The sequence below is a fragment of the Meles meles genome, chromosome 6 (assembly GCF_922984935.1).
Source record: "Meles meles chromosome 6, mMelMel3.1 paternal haplotype, whole genome shotgun sequence".
Lineage (NCBI taxonomy): Eukaryota > Metazoa > Chordata > Mammalia > Carnivora > Mustelidae > Meles > Meles meles.
The window spans coordinates 124,573,146-124,587,789 of record NC_060071.1 but is presented as its reverse complement, the minus strand read 5'-3'; the positions used below and the strand labels follow the sequence as shown (position 1 = coordinate 124,587,789).

Genomic DNA, 14,644 nt, shown 5'->3' with positions numbered 1-14,644 from the left:
AGCCGGGTACCTGGCTGGCTCAGCTGGAAGAACATGTGACTCTTCACCTCAGGGTTGTGATTCAAGACCCGTGTTCGGTGTAGAGATCACTAAAAAATAACATAAACTTGAAAAAAATGTAAATGCATAATCTAGGGGCAAAGGCAAAAATATTTTAAAAATAAATAAATAAGATGGGAAAAAAAAAAAAAGAATCCGGGAAGTTTTCATGTCTTCGGTGCTGGAGGGTAGTAGCTCAATCCTTGGATCTCAAGCTGATCCTCTATCAATGCTGGCCTCGCCTGAGATGCCCTCCCTCCCTCCCTCTGGTCTTCAGTCATTAGTCTCTACAGGACTCACCCAACTTGTTTCTCATCAATGGTTGCAAGGCCACTGGCAGCACCGTGACATGGGCTGAAGCCTTCTGTCACTTCTGTGTGCCCTCGGTGGCCTGCCAGAAATGATTCTACTCCCCCTGTGCTGTGCCAGGCACGAGGGATCTTGCTGAGGCTGTCTCCCGTCCCTCCCCCACACCCTTGAGTCTTACCACCTAGACTCCACCCTGGACCTGAGCCACAGGTTTCCCCTCCTCCCCAGATCCGACACCTCATCTGCCACCTCACCTCCCCGCAGGGCTTGCTGGGAAGGGGAGGTGCAAGCAGTCAGGATGCCAAGCCCTGCCTCAGATGTGGCATCTGAGCTCTCATAACTTTCTTTCTCACCACCCTGAGAGGAAAACCCTTTTTCTGCTCCTGGGGGCGGGAAACTCTGCCCTTTCTCCGTAGGTACACTCCCCAGCAGACTCGGTGCTTCAGTAATTTCCACTCTCCTACACCACAGAAATTTTTTGAATCTCAAACCCGAGGATTGTCTTCTCCCTCCCATCTACCCATCTACTTTTCCGCCAAGAATTCTTCTTCTGACGCAAGACATGCAAAATAGCTAATTGCATCGGGTGGGGGTGGGACAAGGACAGAGGTCACTGTTTCAGAACACCCCCTTGCGTGTCTGCTGGCTGCTGTAGCTCTTGAAATTGCACTGAACAGGCAGCAGGTTGCACTGCGTGCCCCATGGAGAAGTTAGAACTGGGCAGAACCACATGCTCTTCCCTTTTCCCTGTGGGTGGACCAAGTGCCCTGCCACTGGCTAGTGCTGGCCTCAGAAGAGCAAACATTTGGCAGATCAGCAACATCAGCTCCTTCAGGCAGTGCTCTGAAGAGCTATGAAGTGCCTTTTTCTCACCATGGAGCTGTTAAAAATATCGCGGAGGCTCAATGCCCTGAAATGTCCTGCTGTTTGGTAGGTAGCCCTATGGTGGAAAATACAGTATTGATGTATATTCTAGACTACATGAGAAGGAAATTTACTGAGGCGCCTGGATAGTTCAGTTGGTTAGGCGTCTACCTTGGGCTTGGGTCATGAACTTGTGGTCCTGGGATCTCAGGCGGTCCCTGCTCAGCGGGGAGTCGGCTTCTCCCTTCTCCTGTGCGCCGCCCTTCCCCCCCACCCCCCGCCCCCGCACCCTTGTTCTCTCTGTTTCTTAAATAAAGAAAGAAATAAAATCTTTTTTAAAAATTTACTATAGAATGTTAAATGTCTTATAGTGTAGAATTGGCCAAGTTTTAGCATAGGTGAGTGCAGAGGTTTTTCTCCTTTTTAATCAAAATCAAAAGTTTGATTGTGTTTCTTGTGCTTTGTAACTATGCCCTTTTTTTCTTCCTGAAGAATAAAATACACAAGTATTTTGATTATGGATATGAATATACCTTCCCCCTAGCAGAATTATAGCATTTAGGCAAAATAAGAGATTGTGAGAGTCATGCAGACAGATACATGGATATACAAAACCAAGCAAAAGTGAGAATTTTGGATTAGAATCACAAGGAAAATGGTATCAGTATTTCAATTTTATAAAGTCTTAAGGGTTTTATTATCAATTTTACATATTATACTTAAATTTTCATTATTTCAATAAAAATATAAAGTATTCTAAATTTTTAAGTTACTGTGTGCTAAATCACTTTGCAAACTCCCATCTACTTTATAAATATGCATTCTTACTACAGTATTCTCCATGAGAAACCCACAAAGGAAGTAGAGAAAATCCGTTACATTTGTGTTATGTCCTGAGTAACTCCAAGTTTAAAAGTCTTGGTTCTATCACTGATCATCTTTGCTACTTTTGTGTGGAAATTTAAAAAAAAAAAAAAAAAAAAAAAAAAAAAACCCTACCAACAACATCTTCTGATGTCCTTTTACAAAAACAGACTCAGATTGTCCTGATTACAGCTTTTCCTTTTAAATCAAATGTATCCAACCCACATTAATTCTGTCCTTATAATGTTTCCCCTTCCTTTGTAATAAAAGTTTACGAGGGCCAGGTTCAAATGTGATGTCTCTGACTGTTTTATGTCTCAGAAGGTCTGCAAGTTAATTTCACCTCATATTAAACCATTTATAGATTTGCCAGCAAAGGTCAGCATGTTAAAGTACTACACAAGTTTTTATTAAAACAATTCTTTCTCAAATAAATTCTCAAGTTTTAAAGAATTATTGGCTTGTCTAAGCCAGTTAGGTCAACTGGTTGTAGCATGGTTTTTAGCAATCTCTGATCTCTGTTCTGAGAGGGCAATGAAAGGAGAAAATGGTAAAAAAAAACAAAACAAACAAACAAAAAAACCAACAACAACAACCAACCATGTAGCTAATCCTTCTGGTCAAGAGAGAAGAAAGAAAGGAAGAAAGGGAGAAAGGGAGAAAGGAAGGAAGGAAGGAAGAAGGAAGGAAGGAAGAGGGAGGGAGGAAGGAAGGAAAGAAAGAAAGAAATAGAGAAAGAAAGGGAGAAAGAAAGGAAAGAAAGAAAGAAAGAGAGAAAGAAAGGGAGGAAGAAAGAAAGAAAGAGGAAAGAAGGAGGGAAGGAAGGAAGGAAGGAAAAGAAAGGGGAAAGAAGGAAGGAGGGAAGGAAGAGAAAAATTCTTCACAAAGTTGCCACCATTAAGCAAGGAAATATGCTCATTACACACCCAACATCCATTCTTCCCCAGCTCCTTTTCTCCCAGGAAGTTCATCCCACTGAATCCAAGTAGACCCTCTTCTCCTACGTCACACATTCAGTGATTCATCCTTTCTTTCTTTCTTCTTTCTTTTTTTGGACATCTCTTAGAGTACTTATCCTTTTTTGCCCTTGTATTATGGTTATTACTGAACATGCCTTTCTCTCACTGGGTGATGAGGTCCTCATGCCCCACAGCCAAATCCTCCATCACTCTCAGCCCAACGCCCTACGAGTATAACAGATATACGAGCAGACAGAATATATGAATGAGTGAGTGAGGGATTACACGAAATTCTAGCACATTTTCTATTACCTAAACACATATATCAGTATACATTGTGATTGAGATGCAAAGAGGAAAGTGAATCATAAAAATTATTCTACCGTAACTAATAAATAGAAACATTTTTAAAAATATTTAAGAGACTTCTTTTGTTCAAACTTGGATAATGTAAATCTTCATTAAGAGGCTGCTTCCTCTTTGTTTAGTGGTGAAATATGAGTGCAATTTCCTGTCTCCTCACTAGGGTTAGTTTCTCATCTCAGTGCAAGAAGATCTATCCAGCTCCTCGGTGGACAAGATCGTCACCCCAAGAAACATGGGTAAGTGTAAGATTAAACAATAAAATAAGATTTTTATGTAGATAACATACTTTGACATGATTATCAGTAATGTTCACAACCCTTTAATGGAGTTTAGGCTAATGAATGTGATGAAGCAGAACTTTATGAGAGAGAGAAATGAGATTGACACGTGGTTTCCTCTTCTCTGGGCAATGGTAAAAGGAAGTCAAAATTGCCGTTTAGAAATAGTTAGGTAAATCTACTGATATACAGGAGTGGAATATTTATGCTCCATTCTCTTTTCAGGAAGCATCATATTGGCAAACTGAACTAAGTGTTTTTGAAGCAGTCTACCAGCTTTCAGCTGTAGAGCCATCCTGCACCATTTCCTGGTTGGTACGATGGGCTCGTGATACTTTCTATGTCATCAGAAATAAGGTGAGATTTGGAAATAGGATTTCCAGTGTTAATAAGTGGTAAGTCATAATTCTTACTTAACAAGTGGCTATCAGTATCTGGCACAAAGTAGTCTTAATAAGCAGCTGTTAGGGGTGCCTGGCTGGCTCAGTGGGTTAAAGCCCCCCACATCGGGCTCTCTGCCCAGCAGGGAGCCTGCTTTCCTTCCCCTCTCTCTCTGCCTGCCTCTCTGCCTACTTGTGATCTCTGTCTGTCAAATAAATAAATAAAATCTTTAAAAAAAAATAAGCAGCTATTAAACCAATCAATGAAGGTCAGGAAGTGTTTCCTATTACGTGTAGGAAAACATTGTCATCAATGATTTGTACTATTTGAGGAGCTGGTTAATAATAGATATATTTTTATACACTGGGGATTATCTCCTTCTGGCAATTGGTAAAAATTGAAGTCAAAATTAGAAACTTATCCAAATTTCTCAGCACTGGTTCTAAAAACAATTTTGTCAAAATTGTATTAAAGTAGTAAAATGATATCTGAAAAGAGGTATAAATAATAAGAACCATGTATTCCATTAAAATCTCAGAAGCAGGGCACCTGGGTGGCTCAGTGGGTTAATCCTCTGCCTTCGGCTGAGGTCATGATCCCAGGGCTTTGGGATTGAGCCCCCGGATCGGGCTCTCTGCTCAGCGGGAAGCCTTCTTCCCCCACTCTCTCTGCCTGCCTCTCTGCCTACTTGTGACCTCTCTTCATCAAATAAATAAATAAAATCTTTAAAAAAAAATAAAATAAAATCTCAGAAGCAAAAAAAAAAAAAAAAAATCTCAGATTCACCCACATAAATTCAACAACTATTATCTGCAGAGCTTGGTATCATATTTGAAACGTTGCTATACAAATTACACTCTGAGTGCTCCTGGTGTCTCTGCTATGCTCTAAGTAGAAAAGATGATCTCCACTCAGGACATGTCAGGGACAGCACAAGGACACCCACAGATTAGCAGTGGGTCATTCAAACAGTACTATCATCTAATACATAATGAAGGTCTCCCATGTTCCAGGAACGTTATGTGTGTTCTCATTTTATTGTCACAATACTCTATAAAGTGGGTGTTAATTTTATCTATGAAGATTGAAACTTAGAGAAGAAGCACCAGGGTCATAAATCCCCCAAGGGCTGTGAGAGCCTTTCGAAAAGTCTCTGGAGCCACTCGCCTAATGAGAGCCTCATAACCACTGCTTCTGTTACCCCGCAGAGAAGCACTCTGATTCTGCTTCATCAAACTATTTGATCTTGTGGTGGAAACATTTTTACAGAGGAAGAAACTCAGTCCATTGAGAACTTTACAAATCCTCCTAAAATCATGTTTGCCATTTATCCATCTTTTTTCTTCCTTAAGAGAAAAGATGAATACTTCTTCAGATGAATAGAGGAAGAAGGGGCACCCACTGCCAGTCCTCTCCCACCCCTGCCCTGACCTCTCAATCCTGGTCCCAAGGAAGGATGTTTTCATGGCTGAGGTGTTCTTCCCAGACAAATGAGCCTAGTGACAAGTGAGACCCTGTGCAACCATCAGAGCAGAGTTCCATCCTCCATCGCTCAGACTTTTTCCTAGTGTCATTTTCCTTTTGCACTTTTATCCTTTAGAGATCTCTTTAATGAGGATTCTGGGGGTCAATTTTCTCAGTGGTGGTTTATCTTAAATTGTCCTTAATTTTGCTCTGGATTTGACATTTGGTTCTGTCATGTATATAATTATAGGATGACGTAAATTTTCATGGCCATTTGGAACTATCAACCCACGGTCTCCTGGTCTCAGTTATTACTACTGTGAAGTCCTTTGTTGCTCTAGAGTTCATTCTTTGTAGGTAGTACATTTTTTCTCTCTGGTCATTTTTTCTTTGTCTTGAATCAGCAGCTTCACTGCAGGGTGTCTAAGCGGATGTCGATTTCCATCTTTGTTTTTAATCCTTGTTGGGATTTGCTGGGTTTCATAAATCTAAGGATTCCATGTCCTTCATCAGTCCTAGACAGCTGTCAGTCATTATCTTCGCAGACATTCCCTATTTTCTCTCTTCTGTCCCTTATGGAACTCCAATTAAATATATGCAGACGTGTTTGCTTTATTCTCCAGGGCTTTTTGTTTTTTCCCATCTCTTTAACACTCTGATAATTTATTATTTCCTTAGATCTGTCTTGCAGTATATTAATTTCCTCTTCAGCTAAAGCTCATCAGTGGGTTAGTCCCTGCGTTGATTTTTTTAAATTTAAATTATTACATATTTTATTTTTGGAAAATTTATTTCGATCTTATTAAAAATATGCCAATTCATCTTTTGTAGTCTCTTATTCCTTGCTCATGAGTTTTAATTCCTTCCTTTATTTCTTATTTTTTCAAAAGTTTTTCTTGTATTTATTTGAGAGAGAGGGAGGGAGGGAGGGAGAAGGAATGAGAAGGGTCAGAAGCAGAGGGAGAAGCAGGCTCCCCGCTGAGCAGGGCTTGATCCCAGTACCCTGGGTGATGACCTGAGCTACAGCAGATGTTTGACCGACTGAGCCACCCAGGCGCCCCTCCTTTATTTCTTATTAACATACTTATTTTGTGCTGTAAATCTATTAATTTTATTCTAAAGCTTTTGTGGCTCTGCTACTCACCTTCTTCATTTTTGATGACTCTCAGGCATAGTGGTTAATGTAGGTGTGTGTATGCGTGTGTGTGTGTGTGTGTGTGTGTGTGTGTGTTTTCATGAGCTCATATTTGTTAAAACTCTTATCTGGGGTTTTGAAGGGTCAGGGGTGGGAGGTTGGGGCAACCTGAGGGTTTTGAAGGGTCAAGGGTGGGAGGTTGGGGGAACAGGTGGTGGGTAATGGGGAGGGCATGTTTTGCATGGAGCACTGGGTGTTGTGCAAAAAGAATGAATACTGTTACGCTGAAAAAATAAATAAAATGGAAAAAAAAAATTTAAAAAGAAAAAAAAACTCTTATCTGAAAGGATTCTTTTTTATTTAATATTTTCTACTGAAATAGAGTTGACACACAATATTATATTATTTTCAGGTGGACGACATAGTGATTTGATAACTCTAGACCTTACTCTATGCTCACCATGAGGGCAGCTGCCCTCTGTCACCACCACACAATGCTCTCACAGTAACACTAGCTCTGGTCTCTATGCTGTACTGTTCATCCCCGTGACTTATTCATTCCACAGCTGGAAGCCTGTATCTCTCACTCCCCTTCACCCAGCTTGCCCACCCTTGCCCTCCCTCTGGCAACCACCCTTTCCTTCTGAGAGAGTTCTTCGAAGTCTAGGTGGAGAGAAGGTCCCTCAAGGGATGATTTCTATTTACTTTTTCCAGGTGCCTAGGATATTTGTTTTTTCCTAATGCAAACTCTCATTTTTGGTGAATTCACTTTCATCTTGCTTAAGTGATTTATGGCTTGCTTTGGTTTCTATGAATTATGTTTATATATGAGAAAAGAAGTAAAATGGTATCAGTTCTTAAGAAGGTCTGTGTGCTCTGCTGCAGGTAATATAGATGCTGTTTGGCTCTCAAGATTCTTTCAAGCTCGTCGCACAGAGCCTTTGATTCCACTTTCTAACTTTTTAATTGCAAGATAACGATACATGCAGACACATGCACATGTCCTAAGTGCACGGCTTGATGAATGTCTACAAACTGAACATGTTCATGGAGTCAACACTCAGAGCAAAACCAGAACATGGCAAATTCTCAGAAGTCCCTCTTATGCCCTCTTCCAGTCATTATCGGGCCCCTCCCCCAAGGCAACCACTACCTGACTTCTTTTTTTTCCTGACTTGTAAATGTTTACTGTGATACTCCACAACCAAATCAAACGAGGGTTTGTCCACCTAATGTGCAGCAAGCCAATTAAAACTGTCACGGAGCTTCTGCAGTGACGAAAGAAAGGTAGGCTAGGTATTGGTGTGTTACCACCCAGGAGAATGGGAAGCTCATTCTCTAGAGTCCTGAACTGCCCGATGGCTTGCAAGTGAGGACTCTGAAGGGCAAAATTTGGGGCAAGGGTCTTTGAGGAAGCGGACATCACTGAGTGGAGGCCCATGAGATCATGCTACCAGAGGTCTCCTGAGAAGGCAGATGCTGTTTTTGTTTTTTATAAGAATTTATTAATTTATTTAGAAGAGAGAGAGAGAGTGAGCAGTGGGGGCCAGGGGAAGGAAAGGGAGAGGGAGAAGCAGCCTCCCTGCTGAGCAGGGACCCCAGTGTGGGGCTCAATCCCAGGAATCCCAGGACCCTGAGGTCACGACCTGAGCTGAAGGCAGATGCTTAACCGACTGAGCCACCCAGGCGCCCCAAAGGTGGACACTGTTGAGTGGAGGCCCATGAGGTCATGTTAATAGGTACTCTGATCCTGCTTCAGCTGGCCTCCTGAAGGTCTTTTCCATCTCAGGAGACTTAGATTCTGAAAAATATCTTTATTCCTTCTGTTACAGATTTCATTAGGTACATATAGTACTTATATCTTTAAAGTAGTGCTGATTAACTACGCGTAAGCCAGTGGGATTGCATTCCTACAGGTTCTCTGGCCAGTCCAGCCATGCCTGCAGGTGGTATGACCTCTAGGGTTCATTTTTTTTTTTTTAAGATTTTATGTATTTACTTCAGAGAGAGAATGAGCGAGAGAGAGAGGAAGTGTGTGAGCGAGGGAGGAGCAAAGGGAAAGGGAGAAGCAAACTCCCCCACTGAGCAGGAGAAATAGACTCCCAGCTGAGCAGCGAGCCTGATGGGGGTTCCATCCCAGGGCCCTGAGCCACCCAGGCACCCCTCTAGGGTTCGCTCTTGCATCTGAACTGACAAGACAGATGCGGACTTCAACTCCACATGATTTTTGCAACCATGGAGACATATCATGTTACATATACATCAATCTCACAATCGGTCTTCACTATGTTTTCTTCCTTACCACATTATGAGTGCTGAAAGATACTTAATTTCAGCTTTGAAATAATTCACAGAGGATTCCCGAACTCAACAAAATAGACCCTTCGAAGCTCAGCTTCATGACTCTTAAGAACTGGGAGACTGTTCTGAGTGTGGTATCAGGATAAATGTTCCTTTTAGCCATCTAGTTTTCAAATCAAGTGCAGGAAAAATTAGAGCCTGTCTAAGTAAATCCAATACATTATCCATTATAGAAAAGGAATCCATTATAGAAAAGAGCACATAACAACACATTGTTACTAAGTGGGAGGACAGGATGTGAGATGATGATTTTTACAAGTTTATTTGAAGACTGTATCGTCTAACAGACAACATGAAAGTGATGTGTTCTAGAAAACCTGTGGTCACCTTCTATCCAATTTACAGAAATGATTATTCACAAATTATTTTCTTTAATTAGATCTGTTATTATGGCGAGAAGACTTGTATTAATCTATTGGTGCTACTATTTTAGTGGAAAATAGAAAATAATTATTTTCTTTCTCAACAAAGCTGGTCTACTTGGCTGCAAAAACACCTCAGCTTTCTAAGGCATTTTTATGTAAAAAGCAGAAAGCAAAATAGTTAACAGCCAAGAAACTTTATTTAGCATTCCAACCTAGGATCGTGGCCAACTTCTACCCATGATTAAATAGGTATTTCCAGGCTAATGGCTTAATATGTGGCTCAGTTCTTTATTTGTAATATAAGGTTAGAATAAATGGCACAGAACTGTAGTAACACCTAAGTTATAACAAATATGCATGCCATTTTAAAGGGTGCCTAGCACCTAGAAAGCCTTTAATAAATGGACCACTGCTCTGATTTCTGACAGAGTAGATTAACTTTACCTACTTTTTAATCACCTAGTATATATTCTTTTGCGTCTGCTTTTTTCCATCACTCTGCATTATGTTTCTGAGCTTCAACTATGTTATTGTACACAGCAATAATTTGTTCGTTTTCAGTGACGTATAGATTTCAATTGTGTTAACATATACTTATCTATTTACTTCTCTATTCTGCTGCAAGTGCTCATTCCACTTGGGGGATGCTACAAATAAGGCTACTGTGAACATTCTTATTCTACCCCACGTCTTTTAGTAAACACATGTATGTATTTCTGTTGACCAGTTACCTGGAAATGGAATTGCTGAACCACACAGTATATGTAAATGTCAAAATAATTTTCCAACCACCAGTAAATAAGAGTCCCAGTCACGTTACAGCCTCACCACAACTTGGTAACTTCTGCCTTTTTCATTTTATTCATTCAGGTGGGTGTCATTGTGGTTTTTGTTTGTATTTCCTTGATGACTGACAAAGTTGAGCACATAGATCCAGCACGAGTTCCTGACTGGTGTGCAGATCACAGGACCAAAATAAGAGTGTAGACTCAGGCCCCATTCCCAAGAGAGGACCAGCCAGAGGCCATGAATCCTTAAGGATTTTTCATCTTGCCTCCTCACGGAAACACAGCAGAGACAGGGAACTTGCCAGCTCTCCCCACCGTCTCCAAGAAGCTATCCAGTTTGTTGTTTTTTATGTTTATTTTCTAGTTCACCTTTTGCGTGAGGACAGAGGCTCCAGCACCCCCACACGTGTGCTATGGTGAGAACCACTTCCTGCCTGCACACATCTGCATCCTGCCTCTAGCTTCTCTGCATTAGAGGCTCTAGTCACATCTTCCAACTCACACAGGCCTCCAGGACATCCAGTTTTCTGTTCCCGTACCTTCCTGATCTTAGCTCCCACTTCCTTTTTTTCCATCCCAATTTTTTTTTTCCTCTCTGGAAGTTCACCTATTGATTTAAAAGGTTGTTTTTTCACATTTTGTTCATATTTCTAGGTGTAGTAAAACAAGAAGATTTGGAGGAATTTAGGTCTCTACTTTAAGACTGACATATGAGGGGCACCTGGGTGGCTCAGTGGGTTAAAGCCTCTGCCTTCAGCTCAGGTCATGATCCCAGGGTCCTGGGATCGAGCCCCACATCAGGTTCTCTGCTCAGAGGGAGCCTGCTTCCCTTCTTCTCTCTCTGCCTGCCTCTCTGCCTACTTGTTATCCCTGTCTGTCAAATAAACAAATAAAAATATTTAAAAAAAAAAAAGACTGACATATGAATAGGTACTCTGAATATGGTTTTTTCTGCTACCAGGATCCCGTGGCTTGTGGTGTGCTCAGGGCTCTGGTGTGCTCAGGACTCATTCATACTTGGAAAGGGGTGGTTTTGGTGTCCTCAAGCACATAACAAGAAGGCAAATCTTTCTTTCCCTGCACAGTGACTCTACAGCGTGTAAGCTCCCCATCACATAAGTCACCAAAGCAAGAATAGGCCTCCTTGGCAAAGAAATAGAGACTAAAGTAGTTCTCTACTCCACTATGAAAAGAAGGATGGGGTCCCTGTTCCTATGTGAATCTGTAATAGCAGACCTTTAAAAAATTAAGCTAATAAACAATCAGTTACAAAGGTAGACACTGACGGTGGAAAGATTCTGCCCAGAATTAAGAATTCTGCCCTCTCTTTCACAAAAGTACAGGAAAGATAAAATGCCCATGAAGGAAGCAATGGGAAAGCAAAAGAGGCAGTGTTGTCTAATTATTTATGAACTTTCATCAAGCTGCTATATTTTACAATATTTCAGTTTATTAAATTTCTTGTGACTCTATTTTCTTGGTTAATGAGCTGATAGTGAAAGTACCTCACACCTAGATTGCATACAAAATGAAACATTTGAAATTGTGTAACTATACAGTTCATATAACTCAAAAGCATTTACTGATTACAAACAAAACATTGTATCTGCCATTTTTATTAGCGCTGAAAATGTTGTAACTTCAGTTTTGGGATCCTGTCCAGTGAGAAACAGAATTCCCTCTAATCTATCACACTGTGGATAATTCTTATTTGAAATAGAGAAAAATGTCTCAGCTTGATTTTAATCACTGAAGTCAATTAAATAATTTACCTTTTTAAACACCGTCATTGTAATTTAATACATTTTTGATATCTCCAGGAAATGAAATAAAGAAGATTGTTTCAAAAACATGAGGCACCCGCTAAACACCTAAGCTATTCGAGTTCATCTTTCGTTACAGAAACAAAGGCATGTGAAAAACAGATGTCAATCTCTGTGAAAACAAAGCCTTCTATATTCATGTGTACACCAACCTCCTGAGTTTTACGAAGGAAAACAAAATGAGGACAACACTCTGCCAATGCTGAGGCATGGGCCGGTTGGTCCCTGGGGTTCTTCAACAGCATCCTGTGATAATAAGAACATGGACTTCTGCTCGCTAAAATTTACTGACCATTGTGGCTAACCGCCAGGAGCCTGGATTCTAGCGTCCAACTATTGATATCTTTGTGAAAATTGATCTGCATCCACCTTTTAAAGGCACCAATGATTGAATCAGAACTTTTGAAAGCAAAGAAAAATGGACACATATTCGTAAAAAAGAAGGAGATGCTAAAAGCGAATGGGAAGGGGGCAAGACTTACCTTGCTATTTACCTTCTAAGAACAAAGGCAATTGTCACCTTCGTACAAGAAAATGAACAGCACGTGTATTGAAGAACAGCACGATCTGGATCACTATCTGTTTCCAATTGTTTACATCTTTGTGGTCATAGTCAGCGTCCCAGCCAACATCGGATCTCTATGTGTGTCTTTTCTGCAAGCAAAGAAGGAGAATGAGTTAGGAATTTATCTCTTCAGTTTATCACTCTCAGATCTGCTCTACACATTAACTCTCCCTCTATGGATTGATTACACTTGGAATAATGACAACTGGACCTTCTCTCCTGCCTTGTGCAAGGGGAGCGCTTTCTTCATGTACATGAACTTCTACAGCAGCACGGCCTTCCTCACCTGCATCGCCGTTGATCGTTACTTAGCAGTGGTCTACCCTTTGAGGTTTTCTTTTCTAAGGACAAGAAGATTTGCCTTCATGGTCAGCCTATCCATCTGGGTATTGGAAACCATGTTCAATGGTATCATTCTGTGGGAAGATGAAACCACTGTAGAATATTGTGATGCCAAAAAGTCTAATTTTACTTTGTGCTATGACAAGTACCCTCTGGAGAAGTGGCAAATCCGCTTCAACTTCTTTAGGACGTGTACGGGCTATGCAATACCCTTGGTCATCATCATGATTTGCAACCAGAAGGTCTACCAAGCCGTGCAGCATAACCAAGCCACTGAAAACAGTGAAAAAAAGAGAATCATAAAACTTCTTGTTAGCATCACACTGACTTTTGTCTTGTGTTTTACTCCCTTTCATGTGATGCTGCTGATTCGCAGCATCTTAGAGCACGATGGGAACTTCGGTAACCACAAGTCTGGGAAGCAGACTTACAAAATGTACAGAATCACGGTTGCATTAACAAGTTTAAACTGTGTTGCAGATCCCATTCTGTACTGTTTTGTCACTGAAACGGGAAGATCTGATATGTGGAGTATATTAAAATTCTGTACTGAGAAGCTTAATAACTCAAAAGTACAAAGAAAAAGCATACTTTCTATGTCTACAAGAGATACCATGGAATTAGAAATCCTGGAATAGAAGCAAAGACTTTTTTTAAGGTACACAGTATCATAACATCAAGGTTACATTTTGAAGAGGAAATTAAGCATGGGAGGGGACAAAGTGTTCCAACTGAATATTTTAATCCTTTTCAGTGGAAATCTTTTGGAAGTGTACTGTAGGGCTCCCTTTTATTAAATTGAATATTAAATAAATTTCAATAGTATTTAAAAATTCAATAGTATTTTAATGACTCAATATCATTATTATCAATAGCAATTGGTTTGTTTTGTTTTGTTATATCTATGCTGTAACCTTTCAGAGGTTAGTAGATGTATGGAAATCTGTGACCTTAATTCAGTGAGCTTTGTGTCCAGTTTTCATGATTTTTGTCACTCCTTTAATAGATTTCAGACCACCAACTATCACTTTTCCCAACTGTATGTAACTGTCTCCAGCAACCCCAACTACTAAATACTGCTTCTAATCTTCTCATTAGCTAACAAATACTTATTGAGCCCCTCTGTATACTAGGCTTCATGTTAAGTACTGGGGTTACAAAAGAAACGGTCTCACGAAGCCTTATGAAGCTTATGTCAGCTTGGAAACCTAGTCATTGAGCTTGTAAGACTTTTTACTAAAGAAAAGCAAATAGGAGTCTGAAGGCCTCTTCCGTAACATAAAGCTATGGGCTATGTGTACACTCTTTCGGCTGCTCAGAGGTCTTCTTCATTTCTTTAAAATCATAATTTTAAAAACATTTATATTTGAGTACAACATAGCTAAAATTACCAGAAAGTTAATATCGACACAAAAAGACATAGACACCAAAGGCACTTATTCCTTTAAATCTTATAGTCGGGGACTTTTTTTGGACTTAGAATATTTAGAGAATCTTGATAAAATATATTCTTTTATGTTTATATTTTCTCGTTGTGGAAATTACCCTGCCTAGTTTTAGGTAGGCATTCCTTAAGCAAACTTTTTATGAACGAAAGTATTTTTCCAGATTTTTAAGGATTTTTTTTTTTAAATCATACACTACTCCTTTTCTTGTTCTTTCTTTTTCCTGTTTCCTCTCTGGTCCTTCTCCCCCTCCTTACAAAATGATCTGATAGCAAATATCTTGGTCCCATTTAGGG

The 14,644-nt window shown here is 40.3% G+C and overlaps 1 protein-coding gene across 4 annotated transcripts; it reads left to right on the top strand.

Moving 5' to 3' along the window:
- Positions 1–3,398: 3,398 nt before the first annotated feature.
- Positions 3,399–14,329, top strand: GPR65 (G protein-coupled receptor 65). 4 transcript variants are annotated; one of them, XM_046007283.1, is made up of 3 exons: positions 3,399–3,637; positions 3,909–4,036; positions 11,994–14,329. In XM_046007283.1, the coding sequence occupies exon 3, from the start codon at positions 12,531–12,533 to the stop codon at positions 13,539–13,541; it is 1,011 nt and encodes a 336-aa protein (XP_045863239.1). In that variant the 5' UTR covers positions 3,399–3,637; positions 3,909–4,036; positions 11,994–12,530; the 3' UTR covers positions 13,542–14,329. The 4 variants fall into 4 exon arrangements, with proteins under 4 accessions (XP_045863239.1, XP_045863241.1, XP_045863237.1 ...); XM_046007285.1 differs by having other exon boundaries at positions 3,905–4,036; positions 12,076–14,329; XM_046007281.1 differs by having other exon boundaries at positions 3,905–4,036.
- The last annotated feature ends 315 nt before the right edge of the window (positions 14,330–14,644 follow it).